The following is a 21,161-nucleotide window of genomic DNA, read 5'->3' as shown; positions in this document are numbered from 1 at the left end:
TAAATGTACAAAGAGGGAGTATATTTGAACTATACATAGAAGGCGTTACTGCTGCTGCAGTACATACGGGCATGGCAGGGGTGGCACATATAAATACGTGGTTTCACAGTACACTTATGAGCTACTGGGTAACGATACGGTCATTTACTCAAACGATGGAATTCCGTAAAGCAAAACAGCTTTTGTAACCGATATGTAGTGTAGACAGCTTACCAGAGACGACGTAAGATCGCAGAACGATTACAAAGGAAAACCAGATGCGATTCATGTGAAGATTACAGCAATACCTCATACTATTCCGGAAATAATGTGACTGAGGGCCGTCAACGCACACATAAGTCCGTCAGAAATCGTACAAAATCTACACGTTCCTACACGCATATAGTTCTGATCGGCTAGAGGGCTCGAATATCATTCGGGCACTGATCTCATAGCGGCCATAAATATCGTGCCACAATAGGTACATGGAACATACAACATCACAACACGGAACATTGTGGATAAGCAAGTCATCTCTCTCCACGACACAGGTGAATGACAAAATGCGCCGATTTCTCCCACTTTATACAGAATGCCACAATGCCCAGGCTGACACAACTGTCGACCAGATAGGCCTAATTCAGGCCTTTCAAATACGTATGTCACCTGCCACATGCAGGGATGATATCAAACCCTTTTGACTTAGGGTACTAACGATATGGCACAATATCAAATAGGTTGAATATCAGTCAACGCTGTTGGTCTCGACAAATTATCGTCCGATTTCCACTGTGGATCGTCATTTCTTAGGTGAAATATATATATTAGTAGCTTCAAAGTATAAAGGTATAGTTCGTTTTTTCTAAGTTCGACCCTCACTGTAAACATCTTTTTGAACATAGCACGAGAATTGCTATCTGAATTACTTAGAAAACTGGTTAGCGCACATTGTACTGGAGACATGAATAATATTTTCCAAATAAGATTTTTAACACCGATGATATACCGTTCTGTTAAACGCCGTTGATCTATTGGTCAGTTCATTTATAATTTCTGACAAGACGTCTATCCCTGTGGGGTTGTATATAAAGGCAACTACGAGCTAGCAGTCTGGAAAATAAGAGCCAGGGAGAAATAATTTTGAGTAAAATTAATCGTCTGTGAAATCAATGTGCGCTAGCCAGTACAGTGAGGGTCGAACTTAAGAAAAACGAACTATAGTTATAGTGGCTTCAAAGACCGTGGCCGACTGCACGTTAATACAGCTTTGACGAGGACAATTATTACATTACAAGATCAATGCTTTTTCCAAGCATGAAATCAATTTAGGGGGATGCACTTCAAAAAAGCTTTTGTTTTAATTTGTAAAACAATCAGAGATTCTCCAACATCGTTGCAAGCGTCTTATTTTCGAATTGATACGAAAGAGCTGTAAAAAACACAACCTTCGATGGTACAAATAATTACGCAGCACCACCGAGAACCAAGCCGACTTGACTAAGACGCCTCCAGAGTACTTACCCTCCTATCCTCCTAGGCCATAGTTGCATCGTTGGCACCTTACACAGCTCACACATGACTACTAAACAACCAAATATCTCCAATGTCGGAGAAACTCTCCGTAAAACACACCGAACTCACCGGAAGAAGTAGAAACATCTCGCTCCACTTGACGTCATTCTACCGATACTGGTGGAATGCAGTTACACAGAGTCGGGTTTGTATTTGTAGGCGCGTTTCCAGATCTCGCACAGACACACGGTGCAGTGGAAGCGGTAGAATATGGCCAGAGGCATCGACACGTGGCTGATGATGGTCCACGCCCAGAAGCCGAAGAAGTGCAACTGCTTAGGGTGGGCGTCCGAGCGCGAGGTCTCGAACGTGTTGATACACCACATGGCCAGGTTGCAGATGAGGAGGAACGTTACCACCTCTCTCCCGGGCTTGTGCCGCACCTGAGGGGAAGGGAATCGGGATCACAGCCTTCTTAAAACGAACGGACACCTGCTGGCAAACGTGCAAAGTATAGGAGAACGTTTTTTTATACATGCCATGGATGATGGTCAGCTCGATAAGATTGAAAAAAAAAACGCAGCAAAGTGCAATTATTTTATGTTTTCTTAGTAGGAGACAAATATGCGAAGTGTTATTTATGCACGGTTGATGTAGATTATTGATGAATATGTTCATTTATAATCCTCACCTGACTACTTCGGCTGGCCTGGCGACACGAGGCGTCCAAAATGAACATCGTCTGCATCGTCACCTGAAAAAGTGACACATCGGTATGCCATTCAAGAGCAAAGGAAACAGCGTGGGAGGTATATAAAAGCTCTTCATTATATTGACATTTGACACAACCCAGCTTCATATTTTTTTTACACCTTTGCCTTAACGTGGCGCATATCGGGATTCTTCTTGAGACATCTAGCCGATACAATGAGAACTTGATTGTCATGCGGTACAGCTTCATTCAGGCGTTTGATGGCAGAGACATCTAGGGGGAGAATGTGAACTACGCTGATGTCTCTCTCTCTCTCTCTCTCTCTCTCTCTCTCTCTCTCTCTCTCTCTCTCTCTCTCTCTCTCTCTCTCTCTCTCTCTCTCTCTCTCTCTCTCTCTCTCTCTCTCATTCATAGGTCATAGGTCGGTCATTCATAGGTCATAGGTCAAGGCATTCATAGGTCGATCATCTGACAATTTACATTACAAAATTGGAGATAAAGGCTTCGATACGAGTACAGATGTGAGAACAAATGTGCAATGCTGCGCATAACTAACTACACGTATAAAGCAACTAACTACAGGTCGATGCAAGTAAACGACAGGTTTGGCATGACGACAGTGAACTGCAATTTTACGTTGCACAATGCAACACACAGCATGATTTACACTTTACAGACACTTAGAAACGCACTAATATGCACAATCACATACATCATAGAAATATATACTTGTGCCCTCTTCTAATTAGACTAAGCGTCTGGCTTCAGGCTGAAACACTACATAATATTGTTCACTTGTTCACTTCATGGCCACCTTGCCATACGAATAAAATCTACCATGCGTTAGCGTCTATTGGCGGACATATGGTTGTTTTATAAACCACGGAGAGGCGGTCGGACAGGCGCCTAACAGCCTCGAGCCAAGATTTCAACAAGCATTATTGTCCTCAGCTACGCCTCGTGCAATAAAGCATATTTCGGTCTTCATCCGTGCCATATCTTTCGCACCCCGAGCCGACAGTTCTCACATCGCCTGTCTCACCTGTATCTAGCTCACCTGGTTCACCTGTGCCTGCACCTCACCTGCACTATGGACATGATGCCGGTGATGAGCTGGTACAGGTCGCCGGAGAAGTGGGAGCCGATGATGTTGAAGGAGGCGTACAGGTAGACGCCCGTCTGCGCCACCACCAATAGGATGTTGTCCAGCTCGATGTTTCGCTCCGAATCGTACCTGAAAAATACGAGTCATTAGTGTCTGCAATTTAGCAATTGAGCGGTATAACTCGGTCGCTTTCATTGTGCTCGACTATTCCACAGGAGCAGTTGGTAACGTAACCACCAGCCTGAACCAAGCAAACAAGGCTGAGTCGCTGTTTCTGTATCATCCCTACTAGCCTCTTCACTGCCCTCGCGAACCCACCTGAGTCGCTGGATCTGTATCATGCCGACCAGCGTGGCCAGGACGGTGACGCTGTACAGCACCAGCTCCGTCATGCTGGCACTCATGATAGCCACCGAGCGAGTGGCACCGTTGTTGATGAGCACGAAGAATAGAATCAGAGAGATGACCGAGGCGACGAACACCAGTATTCCCAGAAACAGACCCTTGGAAGCCCTGGAAGTGCAGAATGGTAAGCGTGTTTTGGCAGCCGATGCTACGGTGAATGTTTGACGGCAGTAAAGCGACAGCAACACATTCAACAGCGTGGAAAGTAGGCATTGCTTATTCATAAGTGGACGTCGCATCATTAAGTATTCAGAACGAAGCACATTGCTAAAATGTTTTCCATTAACAGCGCCTTCTTATGAATTAAAGTAAAACTTGGCTCGCAAGTTTAACGTGCGATTCTTAGGACATGAAATGTAAATTAATATATCTTAGGGATTGACGTAGGAAAGTAAACAGCTTTTACTGTATGCTTCCTCACATAAACTTGTGCTTCTTCATGGAACATCACGGCTCTGCAGTGCTCATTTCAACATATAGCTCAATTTAGCTAAGTGTTTGACTTGTGGGACAGTCGCGTTACTTTATGGGTTTCTGTTTGATGGAGGTCACGATTGACCTTTAAAAGCGTTATCATCAGCTCAATAACATACAGGACCTGGTAATGCTCCCCTGCTTATTGCTCACATACAAATACCAACCTTCTACAAAGAAAAACGGTGACGACTTCTTTGAATGAACTCACCTTGCACAATCGACTGAATACTGATGTTTCTTCAGCTTATCGGTCACCACCGAGAGGCTGAGGTCGGGCACCACACAGACCGTGTTCAGCTTGTTGAGGTTCTTCCACATGACGTAAAGCGTGGCCGCGCAGATGAGCGAGTACTCGATAGTACAGGGGAAGAGGAACGGGGCCGCCGAGTTCACCAGCTGACCCATGATGTCGGAGCGCATACACTTGGTGAGCGAGGTGCCGTCCAGGGTCGACCTGAAGTGACCCAGGTCCTCCAGCAGCGTGGCCGTCTCGGAGCTCACTTCAGCGCTCTCGGAGGACGAGGATGCCACTGGAAAACGAAGGAATGCCGGTTATGGAGAGGTTCTAAGTTGAATAATTACCACTTACTTTTGTTGAAAATATGCTTCGTTCAGACTGAGCGGTGTTCTTCTCCTTCCATGAGACTTTTCTCTACTATTCTAACCGCGCCCTAAATTCAACATGGCAAAGGTCAGTAAATGAATGAAAGAATGAATGAATGAATGAATGAATAAATAAACGAATGGCTTAATGAATGATTGAATGAATGAATGAATGAATGAATGAATGAATTAATAAATGAATGAATGAATGATTGAATGATTGAATGAATAAATGAATGAATGAATGATCAGTCATTTAATCAATCAACAAGACAACCATTACCACCCAACTTACACTCATTGCTGTCGTCCAGTCCCCCGGGAATTCGCAGTGAGTCGGCGTCATGATCCAGCTTGTGCAGCAGGTGCACCAGCTCATGCTTCGTCTCCTCAATCACCACGTTCAGCCAGACACAGAGGTTGGTGCCCACCATGTGCATCAGGCCGAACCGCGCCACCAGCTTGTGCTGGTTCACACACATCTGTAGACAGAGAAATTAACGGGTGTTAGTGCGAAACAAATGGCTCTAAACGAGGAGCAAGTGAAGGTTACAAGGTGATGAAACGCTTCACTGAAAAGGGAACGTCCGAAAGACAACAATGGGTGTTTGGGGAAGCCAGATCAATACGCGTGTCGTTGAAGGAAATGAACTGGCTTGTTTTTCTCGAGTTGTTATGTTCGGAACTCACCACCTCTGAAGAAGAAAATAGCGTTTCAAACTACGCCACTTGACTGCAAAGCAGAAAGTGCGTTTATGGGCGCAATAAGTTCACGCTAGTAGCGTTTTTCCAAGTCCAACTTTGCTGTCGCACAAAGGAGCTTCTTTGTCGGATGTATCATAGATCGTGAACTTACACGAGACTCAGAAAGTAAGTTGTCACCGAGACTAACCTTACTTTAACTTCCTGAATATAAACGTACACATTATGCATATCACCTTCGTACTTACACTGGCGTTGAGGAAAATGAAGTACATCTGGACAAAAGTGAAGGCTAGCCGTAGTCCGGGGGTAACCACCACCAGAATGTTGGTGCACTCGTCCAGGGCAGGCATCTCGAAATACTGGCCCATCGAGAGGCCACAGTAGATCATACTGCCGATTCCGAACACTGAGGGCAAAGAACAGGGGTCGGGGGGGGGGGGGTCAATTGTAATGAATAAGGTCATGCGCTATGCACGCCAGTCAGAAAGCAATGTCATCGCGTTGCAAATACAACTGAGTGAAGTGGCGTTTAAAAGCCCATGAACAATGGAAATTTCATCAACTTGAAAAAGCGAGAAAGTAAGGCACTTCAGATGATACAGACTGCTTATGACTATCCTAATCAGGCCTTAAGTCTTTAATTAACACGAAAATATTTCAAACCACTTTTCCCTGATACACCGTCTCACTCACGGACAGCTCCCATGCGGAGGTAGAAGCTGCCGTAGTTGGCCACCAGCACCTGGTACGGTTTTCTCTGGGAGGCGCGGCTGGTCTGACTGATGGAGTCCAGGTCACGGCCCAGCTTGTCCCGCTGTGAAGCCTCCGGGCGCAGCAGTCGGTCTGTAAGAAACAGCGAACAGTTCTCGAGCCATTCTCGGTATATATGACCATCGGTTGCCAGCTCAATCAGTTCACCGTGGGCTAGTTTAAAAATGTTGCAACACGCGTACGAATTCATGCATGCAAAGGGCGTACAATATTATTTGTTATTTCCAATTAAAAAAAACAACAACTTATAAGGTACTTCACTCAATCTCATTTATCACTGCATAATTACTTCACTGAGGCGCATTTGTCCTTGCATACCCCTGGAAATACCGACAGCAGAATGGACACCTTCATAGCATTGCCATTTGTCACTATGCAACAGGTGTTTTTATATGAAGTCGTGCACAAGTCTATCTAAAACGTAACACAGTGGAAGGTCGTGAATGAAAGGTCTAATAAAGTAGGTCGAGCGGAACAAATGGTGGGGAAATACAGTGCAAAACAGCAGGCCTCCGGCACTACAGTAATGACATACATTGTGCTTGAACATTAATTTGCGTTAAATCATTCGTTTCATGCTCCACTGCTCTACAAATAATATATCAACCGATATTGCACAAAGAACATCTATCGTAAAAGGGAGAGAGATCAGTAGGAATGCTGATTCAACACTACATTAACAAACAAGCGCAAATTGTCAAAACTAGCCTTTACGCGATTTATCGTCACTTTTCTTTGCCACCCGTCCGCCTCTCGGGCCTGGCAAAATGACATGGAGGCAGACATCAGGGATGCCTCGGGCAGCGTGAATAAGGTGTTACGTTTTCAGCTCGGGAGAAAAGCAGTGTAAATCACTTATGACCTAGCTCAAAGATGCAACAGATTGATCTCTTTTTATGAGGAGTGTCCTGCTTCATAAAAAAAAACTGACCAATCGTGAATAAATTGTTAGTTTATACTTCACAGCACAGATCAAGTCCAGCTCACAAGTAACTAAACGAGTTCATTTCAATGACTAAAAGTAAATGACACTTCTCGCTGCAGTCGTAACTTACTGAGCCTAGAGACGCTGGCACTGGAGAGCTTGGACAGCTTTGAAGAGCCCGGCGACGATGAGGACCCAGACAGGTCTCGCATGAGGAACATGTATACGTACAACAGGAACAGAATGCTGACGCTGTACAAGAATATGTAGAATGCCTGAAACAGATGTGTGGTAGAGAGCACAGTAAGAGCGATGGGCATGTCCGTGCTGACCGCCTATTAGCGTAACAATGTCCAATATCACGCCCTAACGTCGTAACTAACAGAAAACCAACGCAAATCGCAATCAGAGAAGTAGCTGGATGTCATCAAGGTTCACATTTACCCGATTCGAGTAATTTCTGACAAATGATGACAAAGCTATAGGGATAGCTTGAAGTGTAAATACGACACATAGACAAATCCTGCTGAAGTTAAGAACAATGGAAGCAGCGACAGGGGCCGGACTTCGACTCACATTGTAATAGAACGGCGGTATTTCCGGCGATATGACCTCGGAGAGGGGGAAGGCGAGACCGATCACCACCAGCAGCTTACAGTAGAGCGCACTCAGTACCAGCATCAGCGACTCACTGCCGGTGAGAAAATAGAAGTGAGTTGTACGAGCAGAACAACGTGAATCAGCCTCAACCCAACCAACCGGATGTATTAGTCGGTACAACATTGAACAACACCGAACGTAGCCCGTAAACAAAACAAGAATCAGAAGTGTTTTCGAATATCTTCATCGTTTGGAAACATGACAACTGCCCCACCTGATGTAAAGCCGAGACAGTCGGTCTCTCAGCCACTCGCAATTTGCACTGTCTGCATTGCTAGCAATTCCGTCCTCCACAAACTCCTGCTCCTTCTCCTGTTGCTGCTCCTGATCTATCTCCTCATCCAGAGTGAAGAGGACAGCCGGCTCCCCCTCACCCCCGACCCTCAGTTTCCAGGGGCGTGGCGGCGTGGCCGGCGGGGTAAAAGTTACACTGGGCGGCCGATGACGTGGACTGCTGTCGCCCATGATAGGCACAGTTGGAGGTGGTTCTATTTCAATTTGGAATAAAGAACAACAAAATAAGCAAGCATTGGTGGTTGGATTCAATGATTCATGCGAAACTGAGTTCTAGCTTGTAGCTTAGCTTAGCTGTTGAGATTAAAAAAATAAAATATTTCCAAGAATAAGAAAAGCGTTGGTTCCTTAAGTTTGGATCTTTTGTTTCTTCTCCACTCGTCAATTGAATAAAATGTTCCGTTTTACTTTTCAATGCTCGATTTTCTCCGCTTAGCAAAATAATTCACTCTTCACTTCACGATTTTCATTCACCACCAGTCACCCCAACCTTGCCGCACTTGTCTGGCCTCCGTAGCGTCCCTCCAATCCTTCACAAGCACGCCCGCCGCCAGCCGCTCGAACCAACTGCCCCACACAACCGCTCGGCAGGCGCCACACGAGAGAGCGACGGTTGGCCCGCCCGTTCACAGCCGATCTCCGAAGGGATCACGTCCAATCAGACCCACTTCCCCTCCCTAAACGACCCGCTTCCTGTGTCGAACTGACCTTAGGTTATGCTCCATCGATGTCACGCTTGCAATGCAGGATGTTGCGACAGATTATCAACTAGGCGTTTGGTAATTTTTGTCGGCACCTGCGCTTGAAATGGTTGTCCATAAACACAACAAATAAGTATTCAGCGGTGTGGGGTTATTTTGTCGGCTCGAGTCGCTCCAACAGCACAGAGTCTGCGTGGTGTAAGACGCGCATTTAGACGATTGGCTCGAGCCCAGTTGAATGCACCAACGCTGGCAGCGATACAAGTTTGGCGACGGTTGCTGGCACTGATTGAAATTCCAACAATGTGTCCCCATAACACACTGCTGGGCTGGTAATCTTCGAGAAGGTCGTTTTTTTTTTGCGAATTGTTAAACCAAACCAAAGATGTCCGACTTGTGGCAAGACCACGGATAAGTCATTGTGACCAACTTTACGTTCGAGGCACCCTAAAGCCCCAATAAACTAACAATCACAAACATGTCTTTATCCAATGGTTTTAATTGTTTCAGTACATTACTAAATTGCCTTAAAATAATAATAACAATATTATACATACAGGAGCCAGTAAAAAAAAAAAAAAAACGCTAGCCTATAGGCAATTGTAAAAATATCGTCGGTAAAGGGCAGCGACACATTTGAAAGTTCACAAACTCATAAAGATAAGTTGGCTTTCTCGACTTACATTTCCGAAATTACCGTTTGCAAATCATATGGCGCAAATAGCGTGACTTCTAACCCGCATCAAAAGGTTTCGCTTCTGTCACTTACCTTAATCAGGAGCTGAACATTGGTAGGCATTTTTCAATGTTCCGTGTAACTACTTCATATATCTGACGCCTTTATTGTAATATCAACGATACCCACCAGCTCTGTTGTTTCATGCTTTTGGTGTGCACCGACGCCAGGTCATTGTCGTCGTCCAGACAGGGCGCGATCTCGTCCAGGTCGTCCGAGTCGCCGTCCGCGCAGCTGGCCAGAAACTCCTCCGTGGCGTGACTGCGATCAATAAAACACCGTCAGACCCACCGGCCACGCCGGCCAAACGCGATGAGCTGCACGTAAACGGATCGTGAATAATAGAGCTACGGCACGAGCCAGGAAGTCAGGCTCAAATGGCACAGCAGTAGAAAACAAACTACACACTCGTAGCGTCCACTGTCGTAAGCACAACCTAATTACCAAATGACAGTTAATTGCTACAATATTTGGATATCAATCTTACCTATCACGACGATCAGTGTGCATGATGGAGACGGGGACTCGCGGTGGTCCGGGTGGTGGTCCTGGTCCCGGTCCTGGTCCTAGCCCCGGTCCCGGTCCCTCGGCCAGGGCGCGGCCCTGCGAGGGACCGGGGGCCGGTGAGGGGGCCGGTGCCGGCGGCGATGGCGGTGGGTACGCGGGGGCTGTCACCTCCACCCGTTCGGGCGAGGTCCGGGAATGCAGCTGAGGGAAGCTTCCCGACCTGGAAAATAGGACGGAGAGGTTTGTTAGTCTCTGTAACAGACCGACAATTGGTTTGAGTACACGGTATCATGACGCGTCTAATGAAAAGAAAATTGTGTACGGGCATCCCTAAATCATAATATTGCAAAGACATACAGTGATAATTGCTCTTTTTTAAATAAATCATTGCAATATATGATTTGTTGGGTGCTAAGTTCATCCAGTCTCTTGCCTTCGCAAATACCCTCAGTTTGTCCTCGTCTGGAATAGCGCAATGTTGGCGTGACCTTTGCCCGTTTAATCCGGAAGGGTAGTCGGATCGAAGCGGTCATTTTGGCTGCAGACACACTAAAGACAGCAGCACACCCTGACGTAGGAAACCGTAAACGTCGCGATCAAACGATTGCACCCGGCCACTCTTTGTAAACGTAATCGCGTACTATAAAACAGTAACAATGCACAGTCATGTAAATAAGTAATTAGAGTAGATGTGCTTTCAGCAAAGGAATGTAATTTGCTTAGTGGTTCAACTTCAGTGGCCAGTGGGATGGAAACTTGCATGAGTTAGCATATTATTATCACAGAAACTTCTTATGAATCGTATACACAACGAGTAGTACCGATCAACTGATACAATGGAATTATCAAGAGTTGAAACATGAACATTGAACTGCAATTTTTTACGGTTTTTATACGTATCTTTCAATATAGATACAGTATGTCGACACTTCATTACTTAGGGCAATGAGAGATAAATGTGTTGATATTTTTAAAAATTGCAGTAACAATTGTATTATCAGGCCGAATTATATAAATATTGGAATAATTATTAATTACATTAAAATAATAATTGTAGACATTTTTTAGGTTGAATGTATGAGTTTATGTTACGTTTTCATTACGATGCACATAACTTATTTTTTAAGATTGAAACGAAACCTGACGGTGCTATGCAATGCGCGTGACAACGCGACTCACTCACATAGATAATTTCCTTTTTAACCTGTGCATTGAGGCGTCTCGTAGACCAATTGCAGACCTTTTAGCTCACTTCAGTAGATCTAATCATGGTACCTTGCTTATCATAACTGCCTGCTCGACTTTTACAGAAATAGAGAGACTGCGTTCAATGTTCATGCACAGTCTAGCCCCACACCACTATTTCAGACACTCCAGCCAATACGAGCAGCTCACTCGGAGTCTCTGCACGGCACACTTCAGCACCACACCGCTAAGCACCATGCCCCGTCCCGCCGTTTGGCAACACTGCTCAGCCGTCACCAACCCGCACCAATTGAGAGAGCGGGGGGGGGGGGACTCAGGGGGGGGGGGCTGTTGCGACCACCGGCGGCAGTCGTTCATCACACCCTATCGAATCCCGACCGACATCGCCATTGAGCTATGGCAGTCGATACAGGATGACAATCGACAGCTCTGGAACGAACTAGGAGGTCGAGCTCTGATCTATGGGCGTCATGTCGATAGATAGAAAGATTATCACCTAATGTGCAGATCATCATTTTTTCACGATAAACGCCGATAGGATTTCTAACTAGTCAGATCATACAAGCTCCATTAACTCCCCCCCCCCTCCCACCCCAAAGAACACTGACGGTTCAAGCAATGATAAACGTAAAAAAACTTCAGAGAGAAAAAGTTCAAGGTTATAAACGTACTACATTTAAAATTGTTCAGACAGCTGACAGTTCCATGGCGCATAATTCTTTTTCAATAAACCTTTACATTTTACCCTAAAAAGATATCGTGAGGCATTGTTGAAAGCTGAGACGGTGGAGCTTCCGTGTAAAGCTGCCCAAACTCAGCGGAAGTCCTACGACGGAAGTCTGAATCCCCAGCGGGCTGTCGAGAAGTAGCCATACAAGGACCCCGCGGGGGACTGATTCACAACACTAAGCAGGTGGTGGCCTACAAACCAGCCTCCAGCACGCACTCTCTGCCACACGCGGAAGTGTTTTGGGATTTACAATATCGTTTTAATGTGGCAAATGGCAGAAGTGAGGAATTGATAAAAGTTGCTTTCATTTTCGATGAACTTCAACCAAATCTCATGCTCAATCAAATGCGTGTTGTATTTGTCTCTCAGTTTAATATAAGACGTGCATAAGATGAAATAAATAAGAGCACAGAACGTAGAGGTAGCGGAATATGATTCATCGGCATACCTAGTTATCGTAAGACAACTTTAGTGTCCACCGCCGTATCCGCCGCCATATCCACCGCCGTATCCGCCGCCGTTTCCACCGTATCCACCGCCGTTTCCACCGCCGTTTCCACCGTATCCGCCGTTTCCACCGCCGTGTCCGCCGTGCGAGGCGTATCCCGAGTAGGTCACCTCGGCGTTGTGTCCGCCGTAGCCGTACTGGTCCGAGTGGTACTTGACGTGCTGGGTGCGGCCGTCCGGCAGCGCCACGCTGTAGTAGCCCTGGGCCGCCTTGCCGTCGTTGCTCTCGCTGTGGGAGAACTTGGGGCCGTAGTGCGGGTCGTCGACGCCGTAGGAGAACTTGTAGGAGGTGGGCACGCTGTGGTCGCCGCCATAGCCGCCTCCGTGCCCGCCTCCGTGCCCGCCTCCGTGCCCGCCTCCGTGCCCGCCTCCGTGCCCGCCTCCGTGCCCGCCTCCGGCGCTGACGGCGGCCACCAGGAGCGATGCGATCACCAGCACCTTCATACTGCTGCTGAGCTGTGACTACACTGCTGTGGACGCTGGGTGGACTGGTGGTCTGACCGCTGGCCGTCTCCGTTATATACGGCTGGGTTGGGGGCTAGTGCCGGGGGCAGCCGAGGGTGACCGGGCTGACCCAAGCGGTTCAGTTCCTCACGACTGGAGTATAGCCGTGTCACGTCTAACAATTAGTTGTCCATGGAGTGTCTAGAAGGGAAACATAAGCGTACAAGACAGTAGACAGTTAGACACTGCATTTGAAAATGCTTTCAATTGCATAACCTATTAATGAGCAAACGAGAAATGCATGGTTTAATGATAGAAAAACTCATCAATAGTGGCCCGACCGGTTTAGGGCCCGTGACGCTATTCAAGACTTTTGCATGTCTCGACGCACCGGCTCAACCAATCGTCAGGCGTCTGCTGCGTCAGATAGTTCCATTTGTTCTAACGGTCGCTTTTATATTCTTATCGAGAACGTCTGGGCTGTCTGTGCTCAAAATAATCGTTGACAACCTGTTAGAAGAGTGGAATGCAAAATTGTCAGCTGAGGCCTCGCTACATTTGTGCACGTGCATAGATCACCCTCTACATCTGAAGAACGGCTGGGCCGATTGTGCTTAAGGAAAGCACGCTATGAGAGACCGGCTACACAAGCTGACCCGCACAAATCAGACGATGATCCCACTTTGCACTTAACAACTCCAGGGCAACTGCAGTTTCAATCACTCCTTGGTCGTCGAAATTACGTTTTTTATATAATACGCAGGGCTCTAAGGATTAGCTAAGGAAAGCTGATGAAGTGAATCTCTCTCATCTCATTTACAACTCATGGTAAAAGGTAATAGCCTCTTATTGGTCAACCGCACATACCAGGTGAAGTTCACAAATCAAATGACCAGAAAAGCCAGCAAGGTGGCAGCATGCTGACAAAAAAAAAAAAAAGAAGAAAGACGACCGAACACTACACAGCGCCCATGCTATGCTATTTCCCGAGAGCTTACCAGTGTCGCCCAGTCACAAGTCACGTCGTTTTCAAAGTCATTATCGTCCTAACTCCTAATGCACAGTTACAGCAAATCGTGTAAACAACTTTAATTCCGCTAAAGCGAGCGTAACCTGACTTGCACTTCCGCGCCGGTCGTTCCACCTTCACGGCCACGACCGGAGACACGACAGCACCACCACTGACATCACGACCCGGCGGTGACCCCAGGTGTCGACTGGGGCGGCCCCGAGGGACAGCCCTCTCCCAGGGACACCCGGCGCCACCAAATGTGACACAGACGTGACCCGGCTGTGTATGTACATACATACCCCAGTCGTGAGGGGAGCCCGGGTCAGCCCGGTCACCCTCGGCTGCCCCCGGCACCAGCCCCGAACCCAGCCGTATATAACGGAGACGGCCAGCGGTCAGACCACCAGTCCACACAGCGTCCACAGCAGTGTAGCCACAGCTCAGCAGCAGTATGAAGGTGCTGGTGATTGCATCGCTCCTGGTGGCCGCCGTCAGCGCCGGAGGCGGGCACGGAGGCGGGCACGGAGGCGGGCACGGAGGCGGACACGGAGGCGGACACGGAGGCGGGCACGGAGGCGGGCACGGAGGCGGGCACGGAGGTGGCTATGGCGGCGACCACAGCGTGCCCACCTCCTACAAGTTCTCCTACGGCGTCGACGACCCGCACTACGGCCCCAAGTTCTCCCACAGCGAGAGCAACGACGGCAAGGCGGCCCAGGGCTACTACAGCGTGGCGCTGCCGGACGGCCGCACCCAGCACGTCAAGTACCACTCGGACCAGTACGGCTACGGCGGACACAACGCCGAGGTGACCTACTCGGGATACGCCTCGCACGGCGGAAAAGGCGGTGGAAACGGTGGATACGGCGGTGGAAACGGTGGGCACGGCGGTGGACATGGTGGAAACGGCGGTGGATACGGTAGTGGACACGGTGGAAACGGCGGTGGATACGGCGGTGGATACTAACGCTAGCGATCACCGTCTTTAAAATATCTGCATGATGAGCATCTGCGCTTTAAATTTGAAATATTTTATATGGATGAATGTCGAAAAGGCAATAGTGGTGACTTCTTTGATTGCATGTTATGTGTGAAATATACAAAATAATAATATACATGTCGTATTTTCTTGACTAACCAAGAACGTTTTTGATGTTCCATGTAATCATGGGCTCCCCCACGGTCTATAGGTCGATGATCTTTCACCAGACGTGTTCATGGAGCTGAGAGGTGGATCTATACGATCTTAGTGGAGCTTATACGATCTGAATGGATCTTTGATCTAATAGATCTATCGACAAACCAGAAACAGGGATCTATGTTCCAATTGGATCCCACAATGCGCAACCTTGCAAACCATGTTTGGAGGTGGTTCCATGTCAAAGAACAATTCACAAAACGATAAAATAACTACCTACTTCTGTGTCGAAAAAATGAGTACCCAAGGAGTTACATGCTCTCAACCTATCCCAATGCAAAAAAAAAAATGCATCGATGACTCCAATGGGTCTCTCGGCAAGCGAAAGGGCTGGATCCATCTTCCCATCGGTTCTGAGATCAAGATCGGTGGGAGCAGATCTCAAATATCTTTTCTCTTTCTCGCATCCATGCACACGGCGTATGGTAGAGTGAGGATAGAGGAAGGTACCGTCATCTGAAAAACTCGCCGCGTTTTTCAGCAGCGATGTAAAAAACGAGGGAAGATTTTTTAAGATTATTGAATGCTGAGCTATTACGTTTTTGATTATTTGACAATCAATTCAAGCCGGACGGTCTCATCCGAGAAACAGTTGGTTTGGCTGCTCTACATACTGAAATATGATTAAATACGTTAAGCGTCAAAGGAGATGAAAATTGCATGACTTTTCAATACCATTTAAATATTAATGGGGAGGTTTTACAAGAAATACAATGATAGATAACATTCAAATCGGGTTATCTGGTTATCTCCAATGACTTCGAACTGAATTTTACATCGTTTTTTTAGCCCGCTCTGTAACGGTCTTCTGTAGTTATGTGAACTAATTACACAGAGTAGTGGATTCGGAGCCAAGTGATGGGCTCCGAATCAGCGAACTGTCTAACATAATAGACAGTTCGCTGATTGGTTGCACGGTTGTGAAGATATAACCAAGTCTTTCAAAGCAAGATCCCTGATCGGGCAGGGCCACCCTTACCGTCCCGGTAACGGTTTTTCTTAAAGATAAGACAAAAAAAATATTGTCATGCTCATAAACAATGTCTATGCGCATGACAATAATTTTATCATGTTCAATATTACTCTGGCAGATTTTTTTCAAAAGGATTCGCGATTGACTTTACCTTAAACCTTTCCATATGACGTAGAGAGTTATGTGTCATTTGCTGTGATTATTGAGACCCGGTACCTTTAGAAACTTTACCTAACTCTGGAGCAAATTCACGTGGTGAGTGTTTCATCCATTTCATCCAGCCTCCTCGACCGAGACGAACTATAGAAAGCCACCAGGTATTGCGAGTCTTAACGTTTATTTCCACGCATGACGTAAGCAACAGCAGTCTTTATCCAATCCAAAACTGAGCCATTCATGCATGGAATACAACACGACATCCCATCATGAGCTCGCTAATGACATTCTCTACGCCAAGAGGAAACTGTGGAACGACTTTAGTATCCGCTGCCGTATCCACCGCCGTTTCCACCGTGTCCACCACCGTGTCCACCGCCGTATCCACCGCCGTATCCACCGTTTCCACCGCCGTGTCCACCATGCGAGGCGTATCCCGAGTAGGTCACCTCGGCGTTGTGTCCGCCGTAGCCGTACTGGTCCGAGTGGTACTTGACGTGCTGGGTGCGGCCGTCCGGCAGCGCCACGCTGTAGTAGCCCTGGGCCGCCTTGCCGTCGTTGCTCTCGCTGTGGGAGAACTTGGGGCCGTAGTGCGGGTCGTCGACGCCGTAGGAGAACTTGTAGGAGGTGGGCACGCTGTGGTCGCCGCCATAACCGCCTCCGTGTCCGCCTCCGTGCCCGCCTCCGTGTCCGCCTCCGTGCCCGCCTCCGTGCCCGCCTCCGTGCCCGCCTCCGTGCCCGCCTCCATGTCCGCCTCCGTGCCCGCCTCCGGCGCTGACGGCGGCCACCAGGAGCGATGCGATAACCAGCACCTTCATACTGCTGCTGAGCTGTGGCTACACTGCTGTGGACGCTGGGTGGACTGGTGGTCTGACCGCTGGCCGTCTCCGTTATATACGGCTGTGTTGGGGGCTAGTGCCGGGGGCAGCCGAGGGTGACCGAGCTGACCCGGGCTCCCTTCACGACTGGGGACACAGCCGGGTCACGATTCATGCCTTACCGATCCTGCCAAACATGCATATTGCAATTGGATGAAGTTTTTTTTGCTTTATTTAAAAACCATAAACAATTATAAAGACATAGTTTTAGATTTCATTAATCCGTAATATGCTGTTGCTGTGGGAACGAGGGATAAAAAAACAAATGTTTAACTAAAAAAGCAAAATTGTAAGCATAGTTTGCAGAACTCACTCGCAAACACTGACGGATCCATGAGGGAAAGGGGTTATTTGTGGCCAGTGCGCCCCTCCCCCCGCCTTTTTGGAATTTTGAGATTTTCTTAGGGGTCTTGGACCCCCGCAGTGTGCAAGACCGCCTTTCTGGATACGCCAGTGCTCATATAATAGGAAAACGTAGCATGAAATATCGGGGTTCATTTGAGCTGGTGATCACTGATGCCTTCAATAGAAAGGGCATCGCTTATCACATGTTGCGAGATTAGCCGTGTTACGAAGTTTCAGGTTTGCTGCAGTGACTTCATTACACCTGCTGTTTGCATTGGAGCACGCACCAAATCACACCATAGTTAGTCAACCGTAACACTTTTCCCTCCAAGGGCAGAACATTGTCAGACGTGACCCGGCTGTGTACCCCAGTCGTGAGGGGAGCCCGGGTCAGCCCGGTCACCCTCGGCTGCCCCCGGCACCAGCCGTATATAACGGAGACGGCCAGCGGTCAGACCACCAGTCCACCCAGCGTCCACAGCAGTGTAGCCACAGCTCAGCAGCAGTATGAAGGTGCTGGTGATCGCATCGCTCCTGGTGGCCGCCGTCAGCGCCGGAGGCGGACACGGAGGCGGACACGGAGGCGGGCACGGAGGCGGACACGGAGGCGGGCACGGAGGCGGACACGGAGGCGGGCACGGAGTCGGCTATGGCGGCGACCACAGCGTGCCCACCTCCTACAAGTTCTCCTACGGCGTCGACGACCCGCACTACGGCCCCAAGTTCTCCCACAGCGAGAGCAACGACGGCAAGGCGGCCCAGGGCTACTACAGCGTGGCGCTGCCGGACGGCCGCACCCAGCACGTCAAGTACCACTCGGACCAGTACGGCTACGGCGGACACAACGCCGAGGTGACCTACTCGGGATACGCCTCGCACGGCGGAAACGGCGGTGGACACGGTGGAAACGATGGAAACGGCGGCGGATACGGTGGTGAACACGGTGGAAACGGCGGTGGATACGGTGGTGGACACGGTGGAAGCGGCGGTGGATACGGTGGTGGATACTAACGCTAGCGATCACCGTCTTTAAAATATATGCATGATGAGCATCTGCGCTTTAAATTTGAAATATTTTATATGGATGAATGTCGAAAAGGCAAAAGAGAGACTTCTTTGACTCTATGTTACGTGTGGAATATACAAGATATACGACATGTCGTACTTTCTTGAGTGATCATGATCGTTTTTATTGTTCGATGTAATCAGGGTCTCCCCCACGGCCTATAGGTCGATGATCTTTCACCAATCACCAGACGTGTTCATGGAGCTGAGAGGTGGATCTATGATCTGAATGGATCCTTGATCTCATAGATCTATCGACAAATCAGAAACAGGGATCTATGTTCCAATTGGATCCCACAATGCGCAACCTTTCAAACCATATTTGGAGATGATTCCATGTCAAACAAAAATTCACAAAACAATAAAATACCTACTTTTGTGTCGAAAAATTGAGTACCCAAGGAGTAATGTTCTCAACATATCCCGATGCAAAAAAAGCATCTATGACTCCAATGGGTCTATCGGCAAGCGAGAGAGCTGGATCTATGATCCCATCGGCTCTGAGATCAAGATCCGTGGAAGCAGATCTCAAATATCTTTTCTCTTTCTCGGATCCATTGCGCACAGCGTATAGTTGAGTAAGGATAAAGGAAGGTACCGTCAACTAGAAAACGCGTTTTTTAGCGGCGATGTGAAAAGGAAAGAGATATATATATATATATATATATATATATATATATATATATATATATATATATATATATATATATATATATATATATATATATATATATATATATATATATATATATATATATATATATATATATATATATATTTTTTTTTAATTATTGAATGCTGATCTATTACGCTTTTGATTATTTGACAATCAATTCAAGCCGGACGGTTTCATCCGAGAAATAGTAATGGTTTGGTTGCTCTACATACTGAAATATGATGAAATACGTTAAGCGTCAAAGGAGATAAAAATTAGACGACTTTTCAATACCATTTAAATATTACTGGGGAGGTTTTACAAGAACTACAATTTAACCCTATTCCTGGCGGGGGGGGCCTCAGGAGCCCCCCCCCCCTGAGGTTTTTTGGTTATTTCTCCCAAACGCGTTGAGCTAGGAAGCTCAAATTTTCTGACTTTTCCTAAAAGGCTTCTACGCAACATGTCTGAAAATTTTGAGTTGATCTGACCTCAGGTCAGGTCACCAGAGGCGGTTTGGTGACCCTACCTCAGAAAAGTTTGCAATCACGCCAGAGCTAGAGTTTTTGACCGATCGATTTCTTCTCTTCAGGCTTTAGTTAGGGTACCAGTATGTGCAATTTGTATATCTCGGAATTTTGATATCGGTGACCTAAGGTCAGGTCAGTTTCGCGACCTCCCCATTATAAGTCAATGGGGGAAAAATCAACTCCCTGTTTTTACCACTAAAACGGGTCGGAATGGCCCCATATACCATACATGACTTTATATACGATCAAACTTCACTACCTTGAGGTCTGTTTTGCTGTTGGGCAGCTGTGAGGTCATGTGACGTCATCAAAGGTCAGCAAAGGTTTTTGGCCAATAACTCCGTACAGGAACAAGATACAGACGCGTGGATGGTCTCATTGTGTTCAGCTCGTCAAGACGCATCGAATGATATACATGATGACCTCGAGGTCACGTGACCTGAGGTCAACCTTTGACCTTGACCTTGCGAGGTCAACATATATATCATTCGATGCGGATTGACGAGAGGATCACGATGATACCCTTAGTTTGTTCCTATCTTGACTAATTCGAAAGTTATTCGAGAAAAACTCTCTCCATATCTAGCGCCGCCATTTTGACTTTTTCGACCCCTGTGACGTCATCTTTGACCTGACCTGAAAATGACCTTATTAAAAATTGTAGATCTTGACCGTGCGTATCCGATGCCGTTTACCGTTTGTCGCTATCTTGCTTCGTTCTCGAGATCTCAGGGGGGGGGGCGAATCGGCCCCCCCCCCCCGCCAGTTTCTTGTCCCGGCGGAGCCCGCCAGGAATAGGGTTAAGATAACAATCAACGCTGGTTATCTGGTTATCTCCGATGACTCCAAACAGAATTTAACGTCGTTTTCATAATCCGCTCTGTAACGGTCTTCTGTGGTTATGTGAACTAACTACACCGAGTATTGGATTAGGAGCCAAGTGATGGGCATACCTAACATAATAGACAGCTGATTGGTTGCACGGTTGTGAAGATATAACCAAGTCTTTCAAAGCAAGATCCCTGATCGGGCACCCTTACCGTCCCGGTAAGGGGCACCGTCCCGGTAAGGGTTTTTCTTAAAGACAAGACAAAAAAAAAACTATTGTCATGCGCATAGACAATGTCTATGCGCATGACAATAATCTTATTATGTTTCATACGCGCACTGCAGCGGGTCTGAGCCGAACACGAACTGCAGGGGGGGGGGGGTTGAAAACAACCCCCTCCCCTGAGATCTCGAAAACGGTGCAACGTAGCGACAAGCAGAAAACGGCGTTGGATAGGTTGAGATGAGGTCTACAAGAAATACTAAGATCATTTTTGGGTCAGGTAAAAAACGAGGTCAGCAGAGGTCACCAAACTCAAAAT

The 21,161-nt window shown here is 47.4% G+C and overlaps 3 protein-coding genes across 5 annotated transcripts in view; 1 reads left to right on the top strand and 2 right to left on the bottom strand.

Moving 5' to 3' along the window:
* The window catches only part of LOC122382600 (proton channel OtopLc-like), a 44,819-nt gene continuing 23,658 nt past the window's right edge, over positions 1-21,161 (bottom strand). Inside the window, exons 2-14 of one of the 3 annotated variants that reach the window (XM_043368155.1) lie at positions 10,073-10,312; positions 9,715-9,846; positions 7,771-7,885; positions 7,325-7,469; positions 6,978-7,028; positions 6,192-6,341; positions 5,744-5,904; positions 5,089-5,275; positions 4,399-4,720; positions 3,627-3,821; positions 3,287-3,437; positions 2,183-2,245; positions 1-1,934 (exon numbers count right to left, since the gene is read on the bottom strand). In XM_043368155.1, the coding sequence (XP_043224090.1) occupies positions 1,683-1,934; positions 2,183-2,245; positions 3,287-3,437; positions 3,627-3,821; positions 4,399-4,720; positions 5,089-5,275; positions 5,744-5,904; positions 6,192-6,341; positions 6,978-7,028; positions 7,325-7,469; positions 7,771-7,885; positions 9,715-9,846; positions 10,073-10,312 (2,164 nt within the window). In that variant the 3' untranslated portion in view covers positions 1-1,682. The remainder of the gene's footprint in view (positions 1,935-2,182; positions 2,246-3,286; positions 3,438-3,626; positions 3,822-4,398; positions 4,721-5,088; positions 5,276-5,743; positions 5,905-6,191; positions 6,342-6,977; positions 7,029-7,324; positions 7,470-7,770; positions 7,886-9,714; positions 9,847-10,072; positions 10,313-21,161) is intronic. The other 2 variants (XM_043368156.1, XM_043368157.1) reach the window with 2 other exon arrangements.
* LOC122382603 (glycine-rich cell wall structural protein 1.8-like) lies at positions 12,366-13,186 on the bottom strand. Its single transcript, XM_043368161.1, has one exon. It carries the CDS (start codon positions 12,977-12,979, stop codon positions 12,497-12,499), a length of 483 nt encoding a protein of 160 aa, XP_043224096.1. The 5' UTR covers positions 12,980-13,186; the 3' UTR covers positions 12,366-12,496.
* Positions 14,409-15,104, top strand: LOC122382601 (glycine-rich cell wall structural protein 1.8-like). The gene has a single exon (XM_043368158.1). It carries the CDS (start codon positions 14,443-14,445, stop codon positions 14,956-14,958), a length of 516 nt encoding a protein of 171 aa, XP_043224093.1. The 5' UTR covers positions 14,409-14,442; the 3' UTR covers positions 14,959-15,104.

The sequence above is a fragment of the Amphibalanus amphitrite genome, unplaced genomic scaffold, assembly GCF_019059575.1.
Source record: "Amphibalanus amphitrite isolate SeventyFive unplaced genomic scaffold, NRLGWU_Aamphi_draft 000143F_arrow, whole genome shotgun sequence".
Lineage (NCBI taxonomy): Eukaryota > Metazoa > Arthropoda > Thecostraca > Balanomorpha > Balanidae > Amphibalanus > Amphibalanus amphitrite.
Note: the sequence above shows the minus strand (reverse complement) of the source record. Positions and strands in the feature narration are given on the sequence as shown.

Coding starts and splice junctions, on each gene's coding strand:
- LOC122382603 (XM_043368161.1), bottom strand. CDS start 12,979: ATGAAGGTGCTGGTGATCGCATCGCTCCTGGTGGCCGCCGTCAGCGCC.
- LOC122382601 (XM_043368158.1), top strand. CDS start 14,443: ATGAAGGTGCTGGTGATTGCATCGCTCCTGGTGGCCGCCGTCAGCGCC.